The sequence below is a fragment of the Hemicordylus capensis genome, chromosome 8 (assembly GCF_027244095.1).
Source record: "Hemicordylus capensis ecotype Gifberg chromosome 8, rHemCap1.1.pri, whole genome shotgun sequence".
In the NCBI taxonomy this organism is placed as follows: domain Eukaryota; kingdom Metazoa; phylum Chordata; class Lepidosauria; order Squamata; family Cordylidae; genus Hemicordylus; species Hemicordylus capensis.
The window spans coordinates 5,243,302-5,265,672 of record NC_069664.1 but is presented as its reverse complement, the minus strand read 5'-3'; the positions used below and the strand labels follow the sequence as shown (position 1 = coordinate 5,265,672).

Here is a 22,371-nt window from a genome sequence, read left to right as displayed (position 1 = left end):
CACTTACTCTGAAGCAATCTCATTGTCTTTAATGAGACCACCCTGAAGGATGTGGGCTGGAATTAGCCCACCTATTTTATACTTTTATAGGATGCATTTTTCAAAGGACAATGATGTGGATTGTGGAAATAACTGTACCAACTTTATTGGACAAGTATGCATTTCCGGATTTCAGAAATTCAATAAAATTCAAGTTGAATCAGCTGCCTGCTATGAGTGTATTAGGCGGGCTTTCAAGCAACCCATACATCAAGGTACTTAAAGGAAAGAAAGAAATCTGGTTCCAGAATAAAGCTATGGCTCCGGTATCTTTCTGCAGTATCAGCTTCCACCATCGCCTGAGTCCCACCCTCCTTTACTTAGTGTATGATTCTAGCTGCTTCTTTCGTTACTGTAAGCAATTGCCTGTTTAGATAACCATAGTGTTCAGTATCCTGGCACTCTTTAATCAGATGGAGGGTGGGGGGGACTATAGCAGTAACAATGAAGCAGTGAACCACACATTTTCTTTTCTATTCTTTTACAATCCAACTCATCCAGAACCCAGTTCATCTGAAGGAAGTGTCATGGATTTCTGTGCAGCTTCTGACCAAGTCTGCACAGAAATCCATGACACTTGCTGGCACGAACCCTGTGGTGGCTTTAATTAGTATAAAGGTGACTACTTTGGCTTACTGGGGTTACAGAGATTCTTCTAGTGCATGTTTAGCTGGAAGCCAGTCTTTGTGACTTCAGAAGGACTTCCTCTCCAGAAAGTGTGCATAAGATTGCAGTCCCGATGCCTGTTTACTCAAAAGTAATCCCCATTAAATTCATCAGGGCTTGCTCTTCAGTAAGTGTGCAAAGGATTGCAGCTGTGCAGCCCCAAATGATACCTTGCTTGGAAGTCATCCTCACTGAATTCACTAGGGCTTACTGCTCACGAGGCGTGCATTTTAGAGACCACCGTAGAGACCCTCCTGCCACTTGCAAAGAGTAAATTTTCCTGTCAATTGCATTACTTCTTGTAATTTAGAAATGGTATTTGCCAAGAATTCTATTCCCCTCACCTTCTGAGCAACATTATTCATGTTAAAATTAAGCCACATCTTGAGATTGGTGTGCTTGAGCATATTAAAAAAAAACACCTGAAGGACTGCGAGAAGCCTTGAAAATGACTCCTTGTGGCCACATACGGTTGCACAAAGGTTAAACAGGGGATCTGTCGTCTGCAAATGCAATTCAGCAGCTCGCTGTCCCAAGCTAGCCTGCCTGACTTCCTTTCTTCACTGACTGCAGTACTGCAGTTCTATGACAGCACCATATTAATGAGCTAAGAGCAGCACGGACTTCCGTCTGGCTTGCAAAGTTTATCCCTGCCCTTCCAACTCTGCAAAAAAATTAATAAAAATAAATAATTGGCTTCCTGAAGCAAATGCACCAGCATGGGGTCCAAACATCAAACAAAAGAGCAATTTGCAAGTCAGGTTTATACGTTGGCAGGTTGTTCTTCAGAACCTCCAGACATGCCCTGACTCAACTAAAAGAAAGGCTGGAATTGCCTACTTGCTTGTCAGTACGTCTAAATAAATGAATACAGGCTACTTCCGGAAGGAGGGGGGACCTTCCTTGAGACTTACCTGTGGGTCAACATTTGGGGGATATACTTCACTGGGGCAGTGTCTCCATTTCCCCAGTGATTTCTCACTTCTTTTCTTTGGGTCACACAACACTACCCAAATTTCACTGGGCTCAGTTTGGGTCACACAACGCTACCCAAATTGGCTCCATGAACTGGTGTTGCAGTTCGTGAACAATTTACTCAAGAGTAACACTACCAGAGTCACAGGGTGGCTTCAGAGTAAACGGTTTTGTGGAGTGGAGCCTGCACCAGGAAGGTACCATTCCTGCAGCCGAGTCCTCTGAATGTTTCTTCTAAAGGAAGTCTCACCTAGTGACATGGGATTTAATCTCAGTTAAGTTTGCATAAGCAGACTGATGAAGGTTTCAAAGAGGAAATCTCGTATTCATTTTAACTAACAAATAATGAATGTGTTAATAAATACAATAATAAAGTAATAATATTGCTGAGGTGCTCACAAGGGGTGATGGGTGAATCACGGAGAGATGTGTGGATAAAATCCAGATATAAAGAAGACGTTGCAATGCTGCTGCTTAGAACATTAATGGAAGCTTCCGTGATTAAAGGCGAGCCTGTAACCATACAGTGATTAAAGGCGAGCCTGTAACCTGCTGTACCTCCTTTTTCTCTTTGCAGCCCCCAGATTACAAGCCTCACTGAGGGCGATCTGGATTCTCCTAGGGCTGTCTGACCTTTCAATGTCAAGCCCTTGATGATCGCAGCTTCCCGGGGACGCCTGTTCACAGGGCTCCCCTTCCCTGCTCAGAATATCCCTTCTCTCGTCTGCTTTTGTGCTTTCATGGAGATACTTTTCTGAGAGGCAGAAGGGAGAGGAAGAATCTTCCTCTCGGGTCCTTCTGCCGCTCTGCATTGCAGATGGGGAAAGAACTCCACATGCAAGTCCTTGCAAAAGGGAGGAGGGGCTGGGGGTGGGGGCGGCACGGCAGGAGAACCGGGGTCGCTCTGTCCCGCTCGCAATTCACCCCCCCCCCATATCATTCAGATCGCCCAAGCATCCTCCCTTCGGCCCGCGGCGCCTGCTTCTGCCTGTGGCGCTGGCCTTGGTGCTGAAGCCGCCATGACGGACCAGAGACAAGACGACAGATGCCTTACCTGCCTGCTCAGACACCCTTGCGGGCGCCCAGCTCTCCCCCAAACCCAGGGTAGGAAGCCCGCCTGGATGGCCTTAGGAGAGCTCTGGCCACCACCCACGCCACCACCCTCTCCATCCCGTCGTCTTCGGCTTCAGCTTCCTTGGGTGGGAGGGAGGGAGGGAGGGAAGGGGCCCGGCTGCTTCATACTGCTGGGATGCAGCGAGGTCTTTGGGGAAAGGCGGAGGCGGAGGGAGGGAGGGGGAGGGGAAGGCAGGCGGAGGGGGAGGGGCGGAAGAAGGAATGGGAGGGGTGGATAGAGGGGTGGGGAGATAGACGAAGACAGAAAAGACAGTTGTTATAAGAGGTGGAGCGGGGGGTGAAGTCCTATGCACACCTACCTGGGAGAAAAGCCCCATGAAATATGGGGGCTGCGGGGGGGGCCTGGGGTGGGGCTGTGTGCTCCCCCAAGAAAAGTGGCTTTCCCCCCTCCACGGCTTCCCTTTCTGTTTCCGAAATCTAAAACGTGGCACACAGCGTCTCTCCCCCCCAACACACACAAACCCCAGAACATGTTCTTTGCCCCTTCTGTGCCCTCCTCACCCCCCCCCGCCGTTCCGCTACTGCTTAGCTGAGAGTCTAACGTAGGATGCCCGAGAGATGTGTGTATGGACCTCTCTTTCTACCCACAGGCATGCATGCACACCCAGACGTATATAGGCCTGCCCTGCAAGTGAATTAAAAGCATTAGACTCAAGTTCAGAAGGGCCGGCGAGGTGGGGAAGCAGGCCCATGAAGAAGGGAGGGAGGGAGGGAGGGGGAGAGGGGCAGGCAAGAAAGAACGAACGCGGCTGCGGCTTTCCAGAGGAGAAACTGAGGAAAGGGGCGTGGCCGGCCGGCGAGGGGGGAGCCTGGGGCCAGCAGCCCCGCCCCTCCCGCCGCCGTCACACCGGCCCGCCCGCCCCCTCGGAGGAAGCGTGCGGCTCCCATATATATAAGGCGCTGCCTTCCGCAGAGTCCCCGCTGCCGGGAAGTCCGCGCCAAGCGCCCCTGCCCAAGTCTTCCAAGATGAGCTACACGCTGGAGCCGCTGAGCAACCCGTCCTACCGGCGGGTGGCCGAGAGCCGGACCACCTTCAGCCGGGCCAGCGTGTCGCCGTCGAGCGGCTTCAGGTCCCAGTCCTGGTCCCGCAGCTCGCCCAGCACCGTCTCGTCGTCCTACAAGCGCAACCTGGGCGCCGGCGCCGCGCAGCGGGCCTCGTACGGCTCGACCGTGCTGAGCTCCTCGGAGAGCCTGGAGCTCAGCCAGTCGTCGCTCTTCAACGGCGGCGGCGCGGGGGACAAGCTGAGCCGCTCCAACGAGAAGGAGCAGCTGCAGGGCCTGAACGACCGCTTCGCCGGCTACATTGAGAAGGTGCACTCGCTGGAGCAGCAGAACAAGGAGCTGGAGGGCGAGATCGCGGCGCTGCGGCAGAAGCAGGCCGGCCGCTCGCTGCTGGGCGACGCCTTCGAGCAGGAGCTGCGCGAGTTGCGCGGCGCCCTCGAGCAGGTCAGCCACGAGAAGGCGGCGCTGCAGCTGGACTCCGAGCACCTCGAGGAGGACCTGCAGCGCCTCAAGGAGCGCTTCGAGGACGAGGCGCGGCTGCGCGACGACACCGAGGCCGTCACCCGCGCCCTGCGCAAGGACATCGAGGAGGCGTCGATGGTCAAGGTCGAGCTGGACAAGAAGGTGCAGTCGCTGCAGGACGAGGTGGCCTTCCTGCGCGGCAACCACGAGGAGGAGGTGGCCGAGCTGCTGGCCCAGATCCAGGCCTCGCACGTCACCGTCGAGCGCAAGGACTACCTGAAGACCGACCTGACCGCCGCCCTCAAGGAGATCCGCTCGCAGATGGAGTGCCACTCCGACCAGAACATGGTCCAGGCCGAGGAGTGGTTCAAGTGCCGCTACGCCAAGCTCACCGAGGCCGCCGAGCAGAACAAGGAGGCCATCCGCTCGGCCAAGGAAGAGATCTCCGAGTACCGGCGGCAGCTCCAGGCCAAGAGCATCGAGCTGGAGTCCGTCCGCGGCACCAAGGAGTCCCTCGAGCGCCAGATCACCGACATCGAGGAGCGCCACAACCACGATCTCTCCTCCTACCAGGTGGGCGTGGCCGGGAGGGAGGGGCGGGGCTGCGGGCGGGGGAGTGCAGGGGGGAGCGAGGGGATCACGTGCTTCCTGGGGCTCCCCGGGGAGGGGAGGCGGCAAATGGGATGGGGAGGGGCGAGCTGAGCGCGGCGTGGGGGGAGAAGCGAAATGTGGTGCTCCTAATGGAAGAAGAGGGGGTGGGGGGAGCGCTCTTGACTGCCCGCCGAAGTTCTTGGAAGCGCGGAGATGCTTCCTGTCCTTTACGGAAATCTGTCCTTCTGAGAAGAGTGATGCTGCATTGGAGGTGGGGGTTGGAGCAGTGGGAGGCGATGCTACAAAATGTGTGTCCTTGGCAGGCCTGTAGCCAGCCTCAGCATTTTGGTGGAGGGTTGCAGAAGCCAGGGGAGGCAAGTTATAAAATGTCCAGTGAAAACAGTCAATGAGGCTGGGGAGGAGAGAATTTTTTTGGCGTGGCAGGTACACACCATGTCACCAGCTGGCTACTGGCCTGGCCCATGGGATCAGAAAAGGGAAAGGAGAATAAAATCCAGACGAAGACAGACAAGCATCCTCCGATTGGGACGATCTGATATTTGCAAAGTGGTCTGCCTGCTTTCCGGTTGAACAGAACTCTTCATTGGGCTGGGGACGCTAAGCGGAGATTTAAAAGGAGGGCAGAAATTCATGAGTTTGCTTCCCAAGCAACTGCCCGCCCCTGCCACACTAACTGCTGCTCACCCGAAGGGCAGGGTGAGGCATATGCTCAGCTCCCCAAAGGGGAGGGGGTGAGAGAGAGGGGTTGGATGCCACCTACCGCCCCCTTCTGCAGAGAGGGCTTGCTGCAAAGTGTCAAAATGGGGGTGGGGGAGGGATGACCTGGTCAGTTTCAGATGAAACCCCAGAGGGGATTTCTTAAAGGGTCTTCAAGGCTTGGGCCGTGCAGAAGCGAAGGGAGGTCAAACTAGCCTGCAAAAGTGTTGCCTAGAAAGTTCTCTCCTGGATTGGTGGCGCACAACTGGAACTGGCAAAATAAATGGTTCCTGGATAAGAAGGATAGAAATGGACATCCTGGACCAATTAAGAAAGCTTCCCCATGCAGAACACGACCCCTGAGCAATTATTTCTTCTAGCAATGTAAACCCAGGGCTGTGAAAAAGGATATAAAGATCTGGCAAAATAGGAACTGAAATGTGTTCATTTCGAAATGGGCCCTAGTGTCGTGGTAGAGCATCTGTTTAAAGATAAAATGATTTCAACTCCTGGCGCCCACAGAGCCCTGTGGTTGTCTTTGGTAGAATACAGGAGGGGTTGACCATGGCCTCCTCCTGTGCAGTCTGAGATGATGCCTTTCAGCATCTTCCTATATTGCTGCTGCCCGATATAGTACTTGGCACAGAGAATTTTCCAGGTTCAGTCCGCAGCATCTCCAGCCAGGTCGGGCTGGGAAGAATTCTTGCCCTGAAGAACTGCTGCCAGTCAGGGTAGACAATACTGAACTAGATGGACCCATGGTCTGACTCCGTGGACAGCAGCTTCCTGTATTCAAACAAATATTTGTGCTAGATCAGTGCGAAAACTGCACCCCTGTGCTATGACCTCCCAGTTAAGTTGTGTGATGGAAATCTGTTTTACAAATCACAGCCTATCCTATCCAGCGGCATTCTTCAAAGGAGGTGCGAGTATAATTTGTGATGCTAGGATGTAACTATGGACTCAGTCTATGAAAACCGCAATCCTCAGATTCCATCAGGTTCTTGTACTTGGCTGTTTACAAACATACCTATACTCAAGGTAACCCACAATAACAATCACAGGCAGTGCAATAAAGAATAGGATTGAAAACAGGATCTGAAATGAGATATGCTGTTTCTGCACAAGAAAGCTAACTGGGGCCAGCCCAAGGGTTGTTGGTGCCCTGGACAAAATATGGTGCCCTCCTCATTCAATATAGAGAAAAATGAGAAGGCTAGGACCAACTTTTACATGAATTTACTTGGCATTCACATACAATGACATCATCTCAGGCAAGAGTTTGTGTGTGTGTGTGTGAGAGAGAATCCAAATAATAGAGTTTGACAAAAATATGCCTTTTGCCCTTCGAATATGCCCTTCGAATAATAGAAAGAATATGTCCATATATCTACAAAATATTCAATCTGCAAATTTTATTTTTAAAAAATTCACGTGTCTATTTTGGCGCCCCTCAAAGCTTGATGCCCTAGGCGACCACCTATTTTGCCTATATGGTCGGGCTGACCCTGTAGCTAAGGCTTGTGGAATGAAACAGTCAAGATTGTTGTGGTTCTTTATAACACTTGATATAAGGTGCCCTTTCTCACAGCATGGTGGATCTGAGCCACATAGTTTTTGTTAAGAGACTTCTCCCAGCTGCTGACTAATTGGCTTCTTGTGCCAGCAAAAAACAAGCGTATATTTGCTGTGAAATGCAGCCACTACCCCCGCCCCCACCCCATCACTGCCTAATGAACTTCTGCAGTGCAAGAAAAGTGTAGTAAATAGAAAATAGATAGAAGCTATTTGTGCTGAGCAGATCCTCAAATACAGCCATCTAGTGCAAAAAAAAATATTGCAAAAATGCAAGAGCTTCTTCTCTGGAAATGGGGCAATTCTGACCTATTCTTTTCTCATCCGCATGTGAATACAATTCCCTTCACTTTGGGCAAGATGCAATCCTGAAAACAATCTCTGCAGAGGGGATTTGTATCCCATTAACTTTTGGGAAGGCAAAAAGGTTTACAGATAAACTGAGCCAATCGAGAAATGCAGCCTCAGACGGGTCCCTCTGCCAAATAGATCCCCAAACTCCTGCAATGCAGAATTTTCTGGCAGCAGAGGAGTCGTAAAACCATCCTGCCAGTGCAAAAGGCAGCCCTTAAAGATCCCCACCACTGACCAGCAAACTACGCAGTGCAGCTTCCAGTTGTAGAGTACAAATGATAAATATTTGAATTTTGCAAAATATTTATGATTGTGCAAAAAAAAAAAAGTATGGGCCAACCAAACTGCATACCCTCTGCAGTGTAAAATCTAACTGTAGTATAAAGGTTCATCAATACTATCTATTTTGCTGGTGCACAATTAATTTAGCCATTGCAGAAGTTTGCAATTCGGTCAAAGCATTCATTCAGAAGTGCTTCTTTAAAACTCGGTCTTGGTCCCTAATATCCTAGAGAAGCAACGTTTCTGTCAATTTCCCCTTCAGTTTCAAAAATGCTTTTGGCAGGTTTAGAATCCAGCTCTGTAAAGAAGATGTCAAAAAGTTACCACTGCTGTCAAAGCCTGAAATCAAATAATGAATTTAATTGGACTTCCCAGGAGTAGGTTTTGGGGGGCATCTGAACACAGCAGGATGGCGGGCTTATTCCTTTTTGTAATTCACTTTTGCGAAGATTTAACCATTTATTTCCCAAATATTGTTCTCATGAAAAAAGTGTTTCAAATGCAAAAAAATGTTTTTAAGGAGGTGTGTGTGTGTGTGGGCACACACACACACACACACACACACACACACACACTATACACTCATCTGTGTGCATGCTGATTCTTTGAAATGGAACTAACCTGCATTGGACGAATTGGGATTTGATTCTGATGTAATGGCTTGGATCCAAACACACACCCCCCATGCATGAGTGGAAGGCACTTCTGTGCATGCATGGGAGGTGGTGCTGATTCTCCATGCATCCCGCCCCAAGCTTCAGTCACTTAGACTTCTTGGAATCGTGCTCAGGAGGGTCCCCCAACCTTCTAGTTGGCACAGCAGCCACCACCAGAAGGGGGAGTAGAAAGGCGGCTGCCTACCCTTGCGTGCACCCTCTGGATCCAAGCCTTTGGCTTTAGAAATGAGACATCAGTCTACAGTTTTAGTTTTAATAGACAACTATTGGAAGCATTTTCCATTCATTTCCCCACATCTTTTTCTGTTCCACTAGAATACAGTCCAGGTCCACTGAGAGATGGGATAATTTTACCACTGAATTCAAGGAAGTATAGACCGCGTACTCCAGACTCCAAATTGAATCACTGAACAAGACCCTGAGCTTTTAAATCAAATAGTTGGACTTGCAGTAAAGTAAAGTGTGATATTTTGCTTATGTCCACAATTGTACAATCCTGCCTAGGTCTTAAGAATGATCCGACCATTCTTTTGAAGAAGGTTGAATCCTACTGCGCTCAGAAGAAGCACGGAAGTAAACTTTTGGATATCAGAATTAATAGATATATGACACTGTATATAGACCAGTGTAGCTGGAACAGAGTTAAGCTACCAGCTTTACTGGTACTGAAATATATTCATTTGGAAATGGGGCCGTAGCACAGTGGTAGAGCATCTGCTATCTGCAGAAGGTCCCCGGTTCAATCCCTGACATCTCCAGGTAGGGTTGAGGACACTTCCTGCCTAAAGCCCTGAAGAGCTGCTGCCAGTCAGTGTAGACAATACTGAGCTCCGTGGACTCGATCTGACTCAGCAGATAGCAGCTTCCCATGCTGATGATGTCTGCTCAGTTCCTGAAATCAGTGGACTGAAATGTGTTCAGGTTTGTGATCCATTCACACCATTTCTGTCCCCACCATCTAAACTAGTTAGAGATTTGTCCTGTTGAGTCTGCAGTGAATCTGCCACAAAGTTTGGAACAGATTGCCAGAACTCAGTGGGAGCCTTCTAAATGAAGAGCATGGCTCTTCTTTTGCTGAAACAACATATTTTTTAAAAAATGGGAAAACTAAACACAGCTTCTAAAAAGACAGTCACAGCTTGCTTAAGGGGAATTCACAGATTTAAACTAACCGAGTCCTGTTATATTACCAGCACTGGCTGATATCTCTCAACTTTGCCTTAATTGGGTTGTGATTTGTAGCTCTTAATTTTTTTAATTTATTATTATTATTATTATTATTGTTTTACATTTATATCCTGCTCTTCCTCCAAGGAGCCCAGAGCGGTGTACTACATACTTGAGTTTCTCTTTCACAACAACCCTGTGAAGTAGGTTAGGCTGAGAGAGAAGTGACTGGCCCAGAGTCACCCAGCAAGCATCATGGCTGAATGCGGATTTGAACTTGGGTCTCCCCAGTCCTAGTCCAGCACTCTAACCACTACACCATGCTGGCTCATTTTAGGGCTACGGATTTTAAGGACAACAAAGAGAGACCTGGATGCTGTCTTAGAATGTGCTTCCAGTTTTCGGCACAGGACAGCAAAAACAGGAGGGGGCTAAGGTTCTTTCCAGGTTTTGGAGAACTGGTCCAGAAGTCATTTCAGAGCAAGGTGTTTTCAATGTGGAGTCCTTTAGTTTATAGTAAGAGCTGTATTAATATTAATATTTAATATTAGTTTTCTCCACCCCATTCCCTGCCGCCCACTGTTAGAAAATGTATTCACTATATTTTTACCCTGTCTTTCCTCCAAAGAGGAGGTTGCAGCTGTCATTTTATTCTCACACCAACCCGGTGAGGTAAGGTTGTCTGAGAGACTGCCCCAAGATCACCCAGTGGCTTTTTATGATGAGCAGTGATTTGAACTCGGGTCAGTCCCATCCTAGTCCAGCACTCTAACCACAATGCTATACTTATCTTGAACTCATTGGAGATCACACACCCTTCAGCGCATGCTTAGTGTTACTTACTCAGTGCTTGAGAAGTCCAATTTAAGTCTTTCCTCACAAATGCTTCAACTACCACCTCACCCTGCCCCAGACTGACATGTTGCTTGTAACTCTCCTCCTGAAGTCTCCCCCATGTCTTGCTTTCAGGACACGATTCAGCAGCTGGAAAACGAGCTGAGAGGTACCAAATGGGAAATGGCCCGCCATTTGAGGGAATACCAGGATCTCCTCAATGTCAAGATGGCTCTCGATATTGAAATTGCCGCATACAGGTACAGTAGCAGACACACTGGCTGATCTGGGGATTGCAATGCAGAAGTTTTTGCTTCCAATAACCCAAATGGTGTGTGGTTTTTTTTGTTTTTTTAACATGACCAGCTCCCTTTTGAAGCTTGCTTCAGCAAGGCCTCTTGCCAGATTTCCCGTCACCGTTTTGAAACCTGAACAAGTGGTGACATTTCCTTTTTGAAGAACTGATCTTTCTGTTGCAGAACGAAGCAGAGAGCTCGCATGTGGTTTCCGTGTAGGCATATCCGAAGGACGCGGCTTCACTTTGGAGTGTTTTTGCCTTGCAAGCAGGAGATGAAGAGAGAGATTTTTGAACAGGGTTTGATGGCTGTTCTTTTAACTTCTAAAATGAAGTTTTAAAGAAATCCATGAGATATGCCTCCTTGATGTTCACAGTGGCAGAATGCACCACCGGATGTTTACCAGTTTAGGTTTCAGCCCCAAGTACACTTACTAGGGAGTAAGTCCCGCTGGAATCAGCGGGACTTACTTCTGAGTAATGCTTACAAAGGCACTTGTGGCACCTTAAAGACTAACACATTTCTTGTGGCATTCTTTATATAGAAACCGCAGCTGTGGAGGCTGTAACCTGCACTGAAAGACCGATGTTGGCAAGGAGCTTTTAAACCCTTTCTTCTCCTCTGTCTTATTTCCCCCTCTAAGAAGAAAAATCCTGAAAACAAAGAAAATCAAATTAAGCTGAAAATACAAAGATTGTTTAGCTCTGACATATCCCCCCCCCCATTTTGGAGCAGAAACATTACCGTTTAGAACAGGGCCAAGGATACTATTTTTTGCATTTATTTACCATATTCACAACAACAATGTGTAATTTAAACTGATAAGCACAAATGCTAAAGCACCTTCTTTTTCTCAAGGTAATATTATCAGCAGACTAGAGAGGATTGCAGATAACATTAGCAAGAGACAGTCCTTGACACACTACTACTACTACTACTACTACTACTACTACTACTACTACTACTACTGCTACTACGGATATTTATACACCACTCTTCGACCAAAGTTCTCAAAGCAGTTTACACATAAAAATAAAGAATGCATAATAAGATGGTCCCCTGACCCCAAAGGGCTCACAATCTAAAAAAGAAACATAAGGTAGACACCAGCAACAGCCACTGGAGGGATGCTGTGCTGGGGTTGGATAGGGCCAGTTGCTCTCCCCTTGCTCAATATAAGAGAATCACCACTTTAAAAGGTGTCTCTTTGCTCAGTTAGCAAGAGCCCTGTGAGTTTCGATGGTAATCCCACCCCACTCCACCAGCTCCCAGTGAAAATATAACTATGAAGAGATGACAATTTGCTCTCTTTTGGTGGGGCTCCAATTCCACTACTTAATGCAGTTGTTTCAGTCTGTCTAATGACCAGTGGTGTTGCAAATTCAGAAATGGGGGGTGCTCTCCATGATGGCCCACCCCCAAAGCTGCCCCCCACACTTAGACAATCATTGGGGGGGGGTTCCTGTTACAAGAAGTCAAGGATAGTTTCCTAATCCCACATTGCTTGAAGCACATGTGGTTATTCACCCAAAAGAGCCATCTGGATTGTCAACCACAAAAGGATACTCTTTGTAGCAAAAGACAGGAAGAGTGGTGATCAAATTGATTGCAGTCTGATATTCAATTATGTTGGAATAGCAAGAGAATATTATTTACATTTGGATGCAAAGCCCTTTGCTTTCTCTGCTGAGACCCAAGAGGGAATAAAATACCAAGTCTGCGTCTCTGCCGCACTACACTGTTGCTAATGATGCAGTCAGATGTGCATAAACTACTGGATGTAAGGTTCCAAGTTTCCTCCCTGGCAGCCTCTCCAAGATAGGCCTGAGAGGGATTCCTGCCTGCAACCTTGGAGAAGCCGCTGCCAGTCTGGGTAGACAATACTGAGCTCAATGCACCAAAGGTCTGACTCAGTATATGGCAGCTTCCTAAGATCCGATACGGATAGGTGCAAGTACAATATTTACACCTCCATGGTGTGTTTGAACATCTCTGCAACACTTTCCTATTTAGCTTAAGTATTCTGGAGCATCTCAGCTGATTAAAAGGCAAGACAAATTGACCCTATAGTGCTGTGTGAGTACCTCAAACTCCTATAGCCTTTTGCACATATTGCATTCTAATCCTGGATTTTTTCTCTTAAAGAGAGGAAATATTTGCCATGCTGCCTCTAGTCAGTGACTGAGAATGGGTCATTCTTTCATTTGTTTGTATGTTTATATCCCACTCTTCCTCCAAAGAGCCCAGTACATGGTTCTGTTTATCCTCACAACTAACCTGTGAGGTAGGTTAGGCTGAGAGATACATGACTGGCCCAGAGTCACCCAGTGAGTTTCATAGCTGAATAGGGATTTGACCTCGGGTCTCTCTGGTCCTAGTCCAACACTCTAACCACTACACCACACTGGTGAACATTATAGGTGCATCTGAAATAATCAATTGGTTTCATTATCAGTTAAAAAACAAACAAACAAACAAACAAACATTTGGATCCAGGATCTTTATCTCTAAAGTACTCATCATTCACAGGACAGATAGCAGTTGCCCATGGACTGGTCAATATTAGTTCCCCTTTCTGGTAGATCCTGCAAAATTATAAAAGCCTGGATTTAATCAAAACTGAGCACCTTATGTCCCATTGATTTCAGTGTATGCTGAGCATGTAATTCAGTCTCTCCCACTGAAATCAGTGGGGCAGATAAAAGATTTAACTGAGGCGGGACCATTCCCAGGGTATGCAGTGCTCCTTTAAAGTAATACAGACACAATGGTCCTGCACGCATTCCAGTAGCAAGGTCTGCTTTGACCTTGAGAGCATGTGGATGATGTTCTCAGAGATATTGTTTGTTTCTATGTATAAAATCAGGTATAACCTACCTACTTCAGGAGTTCCTGACCGTGATTTCCCAGATGTTGATGGACTACAGCTCCCATAACTCCATGCCATAATGGACAAAGGGTGATGGGAGTTGTAGTCCAGCAACATCTGGGGACTCATGATTGGGAACCTCTGACTGACATCCTTCACTCAACTAGGAGCTCAGAGCAGCTTCTGACATATGGCATTTAAAATGAGACAGCAAGTACAGCAGCAACATTAAAAAAAAATAAGGTGGGGGGAACTGGACTACCAACTGAACATCCCAGTGAATACTATCATAAAACGGGTGTTCAAACAATTGTGTTGGTTGTAGTTGCATTCATTCTTCATCAATGAGCCCCTTGTGGCGCAGTGGTAAAACTGCCGCCCTGTAACCAGAAGGTTACAAGTTTGATCCTGACCAGGGGCTCAAGGTTGACTCAGCCTTCCATCCTTCCGAGGTCGGTAAAATGAGTACCCAGAATGTTGGGGGCAATATGCTAAATCATTGTAAACTGCTTAGAGAGCTCTGGCTATAAAGCGGTATATAAATGTAAGTGCTATTGCTATTGCTATTGCTATCCCCGACCTGTTAAGCACAGCAGTTTTGCCCCTTGGTTGCTATTCATGCAAATAGGCCTGAGATGAGGATGGGGATTGGTGTAATGACTGATGATGCCACAAAGGCACATAGGGCTTCTGAAGATAGTGATAATAAGAAAGCAAAGATGCACCTTATAAAGTGGTGTCTGTCTTATATTTATCAGGGAGAGAGCAACTGTTCCAATTCAGTCCCAGCACAGAAACTCTCCTTTTAGTAGAGTTTCCCTTGCTGCTGTTCTTAGATTGTGAGCCTTTTGGGGACTGGGAACCATTTTATTCCCTTTTTCTATGTAAACCACTTTGAGAACTTGGCAGTATATGAATATTATTCTTACTACCACATTTACCCACATAGAAGGTGACTCTGAATATCAGACAATGACTTAAAAGATAGAGATTAAAACAGGTTATACCCGTATTTACCCAAAGAAAAGAAGACCCTGTATCTAGGATGACTGCCCCCAATATTTATCAGGAAAGAACTGGGAGGAAACCTGGTCTTAGATTTGAATAAATATAATATTATCCCCCTATGTGGTTCGTATAAAAAGGGCTTTATAACAGATAACAGATAGCAAGTTTCCAGAATTTATAATCTCCCCATCCCTCCCAGCAAAGTGGTTTAGGAGGAGAAGGTGAACAGACAGAATGTCAGAGTATGGAACATTATTATAGAAGATAAAGTAGAAAGGCTTTTTTCTATATTCTAGATATTCAAAATAGCTTTTCAAATAGTGCATAACGGTGCTTGAAAGAGGTTCCATTTTAGTATTTATCTTGAGATATTGGAGGGGCCTGTTAATTTTTCCTCTTGTGTCTTAATAGGAAACTTCTTGAGGGTGAGGAGACAAGATTTAGTGCCTTCTCTGGAAGCTTCACTGGACCAACATTTACACACAGGCAACCATCCGCAACAATATCAACTACCAAAATACACAAGTCGAAAGCTGAACCTCCAAAGTTGAAGGTCCAACATAAATTTGTAGAAGAAATCATAGAAGAGACCAAAGTAGAAGATGAGAAATCTGAATTGGATGAAGCCCTGGCCGCTATGGCTGAAGAATTAGCTGCCGGAACTGGGCTAGAACAGAAGGAGGAAGAGGAAGAGGATGGAGAGGCAGTGGAGGAGGAAGTTGTAGCAGAGGAAAAAGCAAAGGTGGCAGCAGCAGCACCAGAAGCTGAGGAAGAAGAAGGAGAGGAGGAGGGTGAGGACGAAGAGGGTGCAAAATCTGATGAGGCAGAAGAAGGAGGATCTGAAAAAGAGGAGGAGGAGGAGGAAGAAGAAGAGGCAGGTAAAGAAGAAGCTGAGGGAGAGGAAGCTGAAGGGGAGGTGGAGGAAGCCATTACCCCAAAGAAGGCAGAAATGGCGAAAACCTCTCCACCTAAATCTCCTCCTAAATCTCCTGAAGCTGAAGAGGCAAAAGAAGAAGGTGGAGAAGAGGAAGAGAAGGAAGGTGAAGGAGAGGAAGCTGAAGAAGAGGAGAAGGCAGGGTCCCCAGCAAAGGCTGGTTCTCCTGAGAAAGCAGGATCACCAGAAAAAGCTGGGACTCCAGAAAAAGGCTCTCCAGAGAAAGCTGGTACTCCAGAGAAGGGATCTCCTGAAAAAGCTGGCACTCCAGAGAAGGCAGCATCTCCTGAAAAGGCTGGAACTCCAGAGAAGGCAGCATCTCCTGAAAAGGCTGGCACTCCAGAGAAGGCAGCATCTCCTGAAAAGGCTGGAACTCCAGAGAAAGGGTCCCCTGAGAAGCCTGCTACTCCAGAAAAAGCTGCATCTCCAGAAAAAGCTGGGTCCCCAGTGAAAGAAGTGGAAGAGACCATTTCAGTTGCCAAGGCAACAAAGGTTGGTGCCGAGAAAGAATCCAAAGAAGAGAAGAAAGAAAAAAGTGAGTCCACAAAAGAAGATATAGCAGTGAATGGAGAGGTGGAAGAAAAGGCGGAGGAAGAGGAAGACTCCAAGGGAAAGCAAGTAGAGGAAGAGGACAAAGGTGTAGTCACCAATGGCCTGGATGTGAGCCCAATGGATGAGAAGAAGGGGAAGAGTGAAGAGAAAGTTGTGGTGACCAAAAAAGTAGAGAAAATCACAAGTGAAGGAGATGATGGGACGAAGACATACATCACGAAGTCTGTGACTGTCACCCAGAAGGTGGAGGAGCATGAAGAAACAGTGGCAGAGAAAATGGTGTCCACCAAGAAGGTAGAGAAGGTCACCTCACATGCCGTAGTGAAAGAAGTTAAGGAGAGTGACTAGATAATCATCCCCCCTCCCCTTCTAAAGAGCTTGGGTCGGTGCAAAAGGTTAAGCCATATGACAGCTGCAAAATGCATGTAACGTGATGGCTTCTAAGCAGAGCGGGTTCTCCCGTGGAGTCTCCAGAAACACACTATTTTATTTTTGATTTATTTTTGTGCAGTACCCAGGGTGGGAGGGAATGCATGCGAGCCCAAGATGCACTCCCTCTGCAGAATTTGTGGGGGGTTAAAAAAAAAAAAAAAACCATGCATGAGCTGATATTCTTACAGAGGAAGTTGCTGAATTTCCTAAGCTGCTGATGGGACGCTTCTGAGGAACGTCTTAAGATGTATTATGCAAAGAACCACCTGAGCCAAATACAAATAAACAATAACAAAATGAATGAATGAAAAAAAAATACCCAGAACTTTCTCCTAGCCTTAAGCTATGTAATAATTATGTTTACCTCACTGGTGCAATTAAGATGGACTTTTGTTCATGGGAGAACCTACCTTGACATGCACAGTATGCAACCTTTTGTTGTTCGATGTAAGGCAGTCACAGCAGTCCGTGCTTAATAAAGGTCATATTGGAAATGTGCCTGGCTTCATTGGGATTTTTCTCCTAGCTCGAAGGTGTCATGAATTATTCAGCCATTACAGTGGACTAGCAAAATGCCACTCGGCAGATTTATGGAGTCATTGTGCTGATTACGGCTTACCTCTGAATGCCTGTTCACTTTCTCCCGTCAAATCCAGACCTGTCGTTTGCCCCTTTCTGGTGTGTGAGTTGCTGAACATGCAACTAGGCCTGAAAGGAGGGTGGGGATTGGTGTAATGGCTGCTGATGTCACAAAGATGATGGCACTCTAAAGCAGCGTCTTATGCACTTCCGAGGCGGGTGGGGAGGCCACTGCATTAACCACAATCTTCCCTTCCTCTCAGCTTTCCTGTTTTTCTGCAGTTGCCCGTAATTCACAGGGAGTGACGTGGTGGTTCAGAAGTCAAAGATGGACAGATACGTTGACATGGGATGTTATCCTAGATTAGCTTTGATTTAATGCAGTATTCATGCACAATTTCTCCCCATCCCATCCCCACAAATCCTTACCCCTCGATAACAAAATAAATTTTCCTGCTAAAGTTTGCAGTTAGAGCATCTTCGTCACGTTTCATTAGTGTATTCTTGTGAGGTATCTGAATTCTTGGGGGAGGGGGGCACATGAGAAGAAAAGGGCATTGGCCAGGGCAAAGCCACGGGTCAATAAAGATTGGACTGATCTTTGCCTTCTTTGCAAACAATTCTGTCCTGATAGCTCCAGAATGCAAAAATCCACACTTGCGCCTCTTCCCATCAACTGCAGCAACATAAATCCCATCTAGAGACAATACATAGAAATTAGCACCAGCAGTCCTTGGGAAATGTGTTAAAAGCTTGTATTGAGTTCCATACATCCCACTGTTCAATCTCTTCCATCTGAATCATGAATTCAGGGGCAGTTCATATCTCTGTGCATATCTGCTCATGACCGTGGCATCATGGGATGGCATGTAGGTATTACTGGGCTATCACAGATCCTTCGCATACGACAAATCTATGCTAGATTAACCCACGCAGAGCATCTGCACACTCGTACTTGATTGCTCCCCTCACCCGCTGCCGCAGCCCCCCTCACCTCCGAGATCTCTCCACCCTCCCCCTCACTCCTGCTCTTCCTCCTCCATCCTGTTGCTTCCATCCCCGGCCTCGCCCCTTTTGGTCACGGCTGCAGCGTTGCTGGTGCCTATTGGCCAAGCTGCAGCCCCCTCTCCCCAGACAGCTCCTCACCCAAGTCCTATTCCTGCTCCTTCCCACAGGAGCAGCAAGAGCAGCAGACAACCGGGCTCTTCCTCGCTGCCACCACCGCCCTGGCTGTTCGTTCCCCTCAGGTCACTGACAGGCCTGGGCCCATCCCTTGCTTGCCTGCCTCCTTCTGCCAATGGCCTTGGTAGCCCCAAACAGCAGCAGTGGTTGACTGGGCCCTTCTTTGCTGCCAATAGGCACCTCCATGGCTGCTCATTCCCCTCAGGCCACTGACAAGTTCGGGCCCATCCCTCGCCCTTCCTTCTTTCTCTCTTCCCCTCCCTTCTTTTTCTCTCTTTCTCTCTCCTCCATTCGCTCTTCCCCTCTGTCTTTCTTCCCCTCTCTCCCTTCCCGAGTTAACAGATCTTGTTCATCTTGTTTCCTCCTCTAATTCACACAACGGCAGGCTCCTTCTCCTGAAGGGACTCTTTCCTCCCTCATGACCCCTCTCTTTGCAGACCCCTGCCCACTATCCTTTAATATATATATAGATTCCTCTCCTCTACAATCAAGAACATCTTCCAACCAGTAACAGTTGCATTCCAACTGACCTTAACCATTGCAGGCTCCTCCTCCCTATCTGCATATGGAATCTCCACTATCCAATCACCACGGTGCCACAGGCTTTTTGTCCCTATCTGCATATGGAATCCCTCACCATGGTGTTTATGCTCTCACCGGCTCCTCCTCCCTATCTGCATATGGAATCTCCACTGCCCAATCACCACGGTGCTTCTGCTCATGAACTCTTGCGAGAGCTGCCATGCACAGGATTAGCCACAGGTACACCTTAGAGAATTATAGATAGATAGATAGATAGATACCACTTTTCAACAAAAAGTTCCCAAAGTGGTTTACAAAGATATAAATGAATAAAATGGTTCCCTGTCCCCAAAGGGCTCACAATCTAAAAAAGAAACAGAAGACAGACACCAGCAACAGCCACTGGAGGGATGCTGTGCTGGGGATGGATGGGGCCAGTTGTTCTCCCCATGGTAAATATAAAGACAATCACCACTTTTAAAGGATGACTCTGCTTAGCAGGGATCCAGCAACACAAATACCACAGTGCTCTGCAATGGAGCCATTTCACCCATCCATCCATCAAGTATAGTTAAAATATAGACAGATCAAGTGATGTTATGTGCATGTGTGAACCAATTCTTATCATAGATGAAGACTAGGGATTCTCAATGTTGGGTCCTCAGACATTATTGGACTTCAACTCCCATAGTCCCCAGCCCCAGTGGCCTTTGGTTGGGGATTATGTGAGTTGAAGTCCAATAACATCTGGGGACTGATCGTTGAGAATCCCTGATGAAGACAATAGAATTAGTGGGAGTTTAACCACAGAAATTGGCCTATTTGTTGCCTGAAAGACTCCCTATCCACACCCAGAAGGGACTTAATACTTTGGCTGGTAAACCCTTCTGATTTGAATGGAACTTGCTTCCAAATAAGGGTGTTTAGCTCTGCAGCCTTAGATTGCACTTGGCCACCATCCCCTAGTTTCTGGCATCTCTTGTCTCTTAATCCATCTCCTCCCATGGTGTCTGGAATCCTTTCCATGTGGAAGGAAATGTATTTGCTGAAAATTTGCAGGCTATTTCTGAGCACTGATCATGCGTGTTCCAGGTTCCATCTTCAACAGCTGGATTGGGACCCTGAAGTGGGCCATGCGCTGACCAGAGGAGGATCATACCAGTGGTACCACCACCAAGTTCTTTTTATTTGGTCTAGTGGTCCTTTAGTCTTTACTTTTTAAAGTGGAGAGAGGCAAGAGAAAAGGAGTGTGTGAGAGAGGATAGAAAATTAAGGCTGCAGCCCTATGTGATCTTTATTCATTTTCAAAAGATGCATCTTGCCAAAGCCTCAAAGTAACCAATGCTGATCAACAAAGGAAAATCACAATGAAAGCAGCAGAGAAATAAGCAGCTGCCAGTAAAAAGCCATTCTAAATGTAAAAGGGGAAAACAAATCCTTTAAAAAGTAGTCTCCATTAAGAGCTCAAGAGAACAGATGGCTTTCAGTGGGTGCTTCAAAGATGGTATCAAAGATGCCAGAAGAACGTGTCTCAAGGGCAGTGTTCTCTCTGACAGGGATTCCCAGATGTTGTTGACTACAACTGCCATCATCCTTGGCTACAATGATAAAAGGCCATATGAGGTTAATATGCTAAAATACATAGGAAGCTGCCTTATACCTAAGTCAGACTATTTGTCCATCTAGCTCAGTATTGCCTATGCAAACTGGCAGCAGCTTCTCCAAGGTTGCAGGCAGGAGTCTCTCTCAGCCCTATCTGTGACATGCCAGGGAAGGAACTTGGAACCTTCTGCATGAAAGCAGGCAGGTGCTCTTCCTATAACTTAAGGGGCATATCTTACAATGCTCACGTGTAGTCTCCCATTCAAATGCAAACCTAGGGTAGAACCTGCTTAGCAAAAGGGACAATTTATGCCACAAGACCAGCTCTCCTCGTGTGGGAAGTGAATGGTGTAGATCCTTTGCAGGAGAGTCGATCTCCCCTCATGTAAGGTGAGTGGATTGGGCTACAGCTTCTCCAGGGTTGTATCTCCATGTTGTCTTTGTCTTTGCTGCCTCTGCCTTGTTAAAGAAGCCGGCTGAACTAGTTCTCACCATCTGGGTAGTTTTTCGTTGCAAACCATCAAATGCATATTTGAAGCAATATGGAACGGCAGTGCAAGTTGGCTTTCAGAAGCAAGGTTGGCTGGAGTGTTCTCTCTAAGACAGATTCCCAGATGTGGTTGACTACAACTCCCAGAATCCCCAGCTGCAATGGCTTTTGCTTGGGGATTATGGGAGTTGTAGTCAACCATATCTGGGAATCCATGTTAGAGGGAACGCTGCTCACTTGCCCCAGCCATCTGAGCAGCTAGTTGCTAAGTGGGGATCCAGTTGCCACTCAGCAAAAAGCCACTCCTCTCCCCCTGACTTCTTCCTCCTCAGCACCATCCCTGCCCCGGTTTGCCACTGAGCTGATAATGAGAAGGGGGAAGAAGCAGAACAGGAAATGAGGAAAGGGTATTAGAGTCCTGGAGATGCTCTATAGCAGGGCTGTTCAACTTCGGCCCTCCTGCCGATGTTGGCCTACAACTCCCATAATCCCTGGCTAGGAGTTGTAGTTGAAAAACACCTGGGCAGTGTTCCCTGTAAGAGAGATCCCCAGATGTTTATGACTACAACTCCCACAATCCCCAGCCAAAATCATTGCCACTGGGGATTCTGGGAGTTATAGTCAACAGCAACTGGGAACCCCTGATACAGGGAACACTGGTGGGGGGCTATGTTGATCAGGCCTGCTTTATAGCAAGGCTGTACAACTTAACCCCCCGGCTGATGTGGTTGGACTATAGTTCCCATCAGCCCCAGCCACAGTGGCCAATAGCCAGGGACTATGGGAGTTGTAGGCCAACATCGGCAGGAGGGTTCTACCCTCCCCAGCAGCTGTAACCAGCATCTGAATGGAGTATGAAAGGAAATGCTCCTACCTAGTTGCTGTTGAACAGACAATCCCTGTCGGTCACTCCAACCTCCTTTTCCCCTCAAAAGAACATAAGAACAGACCTGCTGGATCAGGCCCAAGGAGGCCCATCTTGTCTGGCATCCTGTGGCCCCCCAGATGCCACTGGAAGCCTACAGCAGGAGTTGAGGGCATGCCCTCCATCCTGCTGTTACTCTCCTGCAACTGGTACTCAGAGACATCCTGCCTTTGAGGCTGGAGGTGGCCTATAGCCCTCCAACTAGTAGCCGTTGATAGACCTCTCCTCCATGAAGTTATCCAAACCCCTCTTAAAGCCATCCAGGTTGCTGGCTGTCACCACATCTTGTGGCAGAGAATTCCACAAGCCGATTATGCATTGTGTGAAAAAGTACTTCCATTTGTTGGTCCTAAATTTCCTGGCAATCAATTTCATGGGATGACCCCAGGTTCTAGTGTTATGTGAGAGGGAGAAGAATTTCTCTCTCTCCACTTTCTCCACACCATGCATCATTTTATAGACCTCTATCATGTCTCCCCGCAGTCGTCTTTTTTCTAAACTAAAC

General features: G+C 47.4%; 1 protein-coding gene across 1 annotated transcript; it reads left to right on the top strand.

Moving 5' to 3' along the window:
- Window positions 1–3,722: 3,722 nt before the first annotated feature.
- Window positions 3,723–17,064, top strand: NEFM (neurofilament medium chain). Its single transcript, XM_053269660.1, has 3 exons — window positions 3,723–4,851; window positions 10,611–10,735; window positions 15,060–17,064. Exons 1-3 carry the CDS (start codon window positions 3,781–3,783, stop codon window positions 16,480–16,482), a joined length of 2,619 nt encoding a protein of 872 aa, XP_053125635.1. The 5' UTR covers window positions 3,723–3,780; the 3' UTR covers window positions 16,483–17,064.
- Window positions 17,065–22,371: the final 5,307 nt, after the last annotated feature.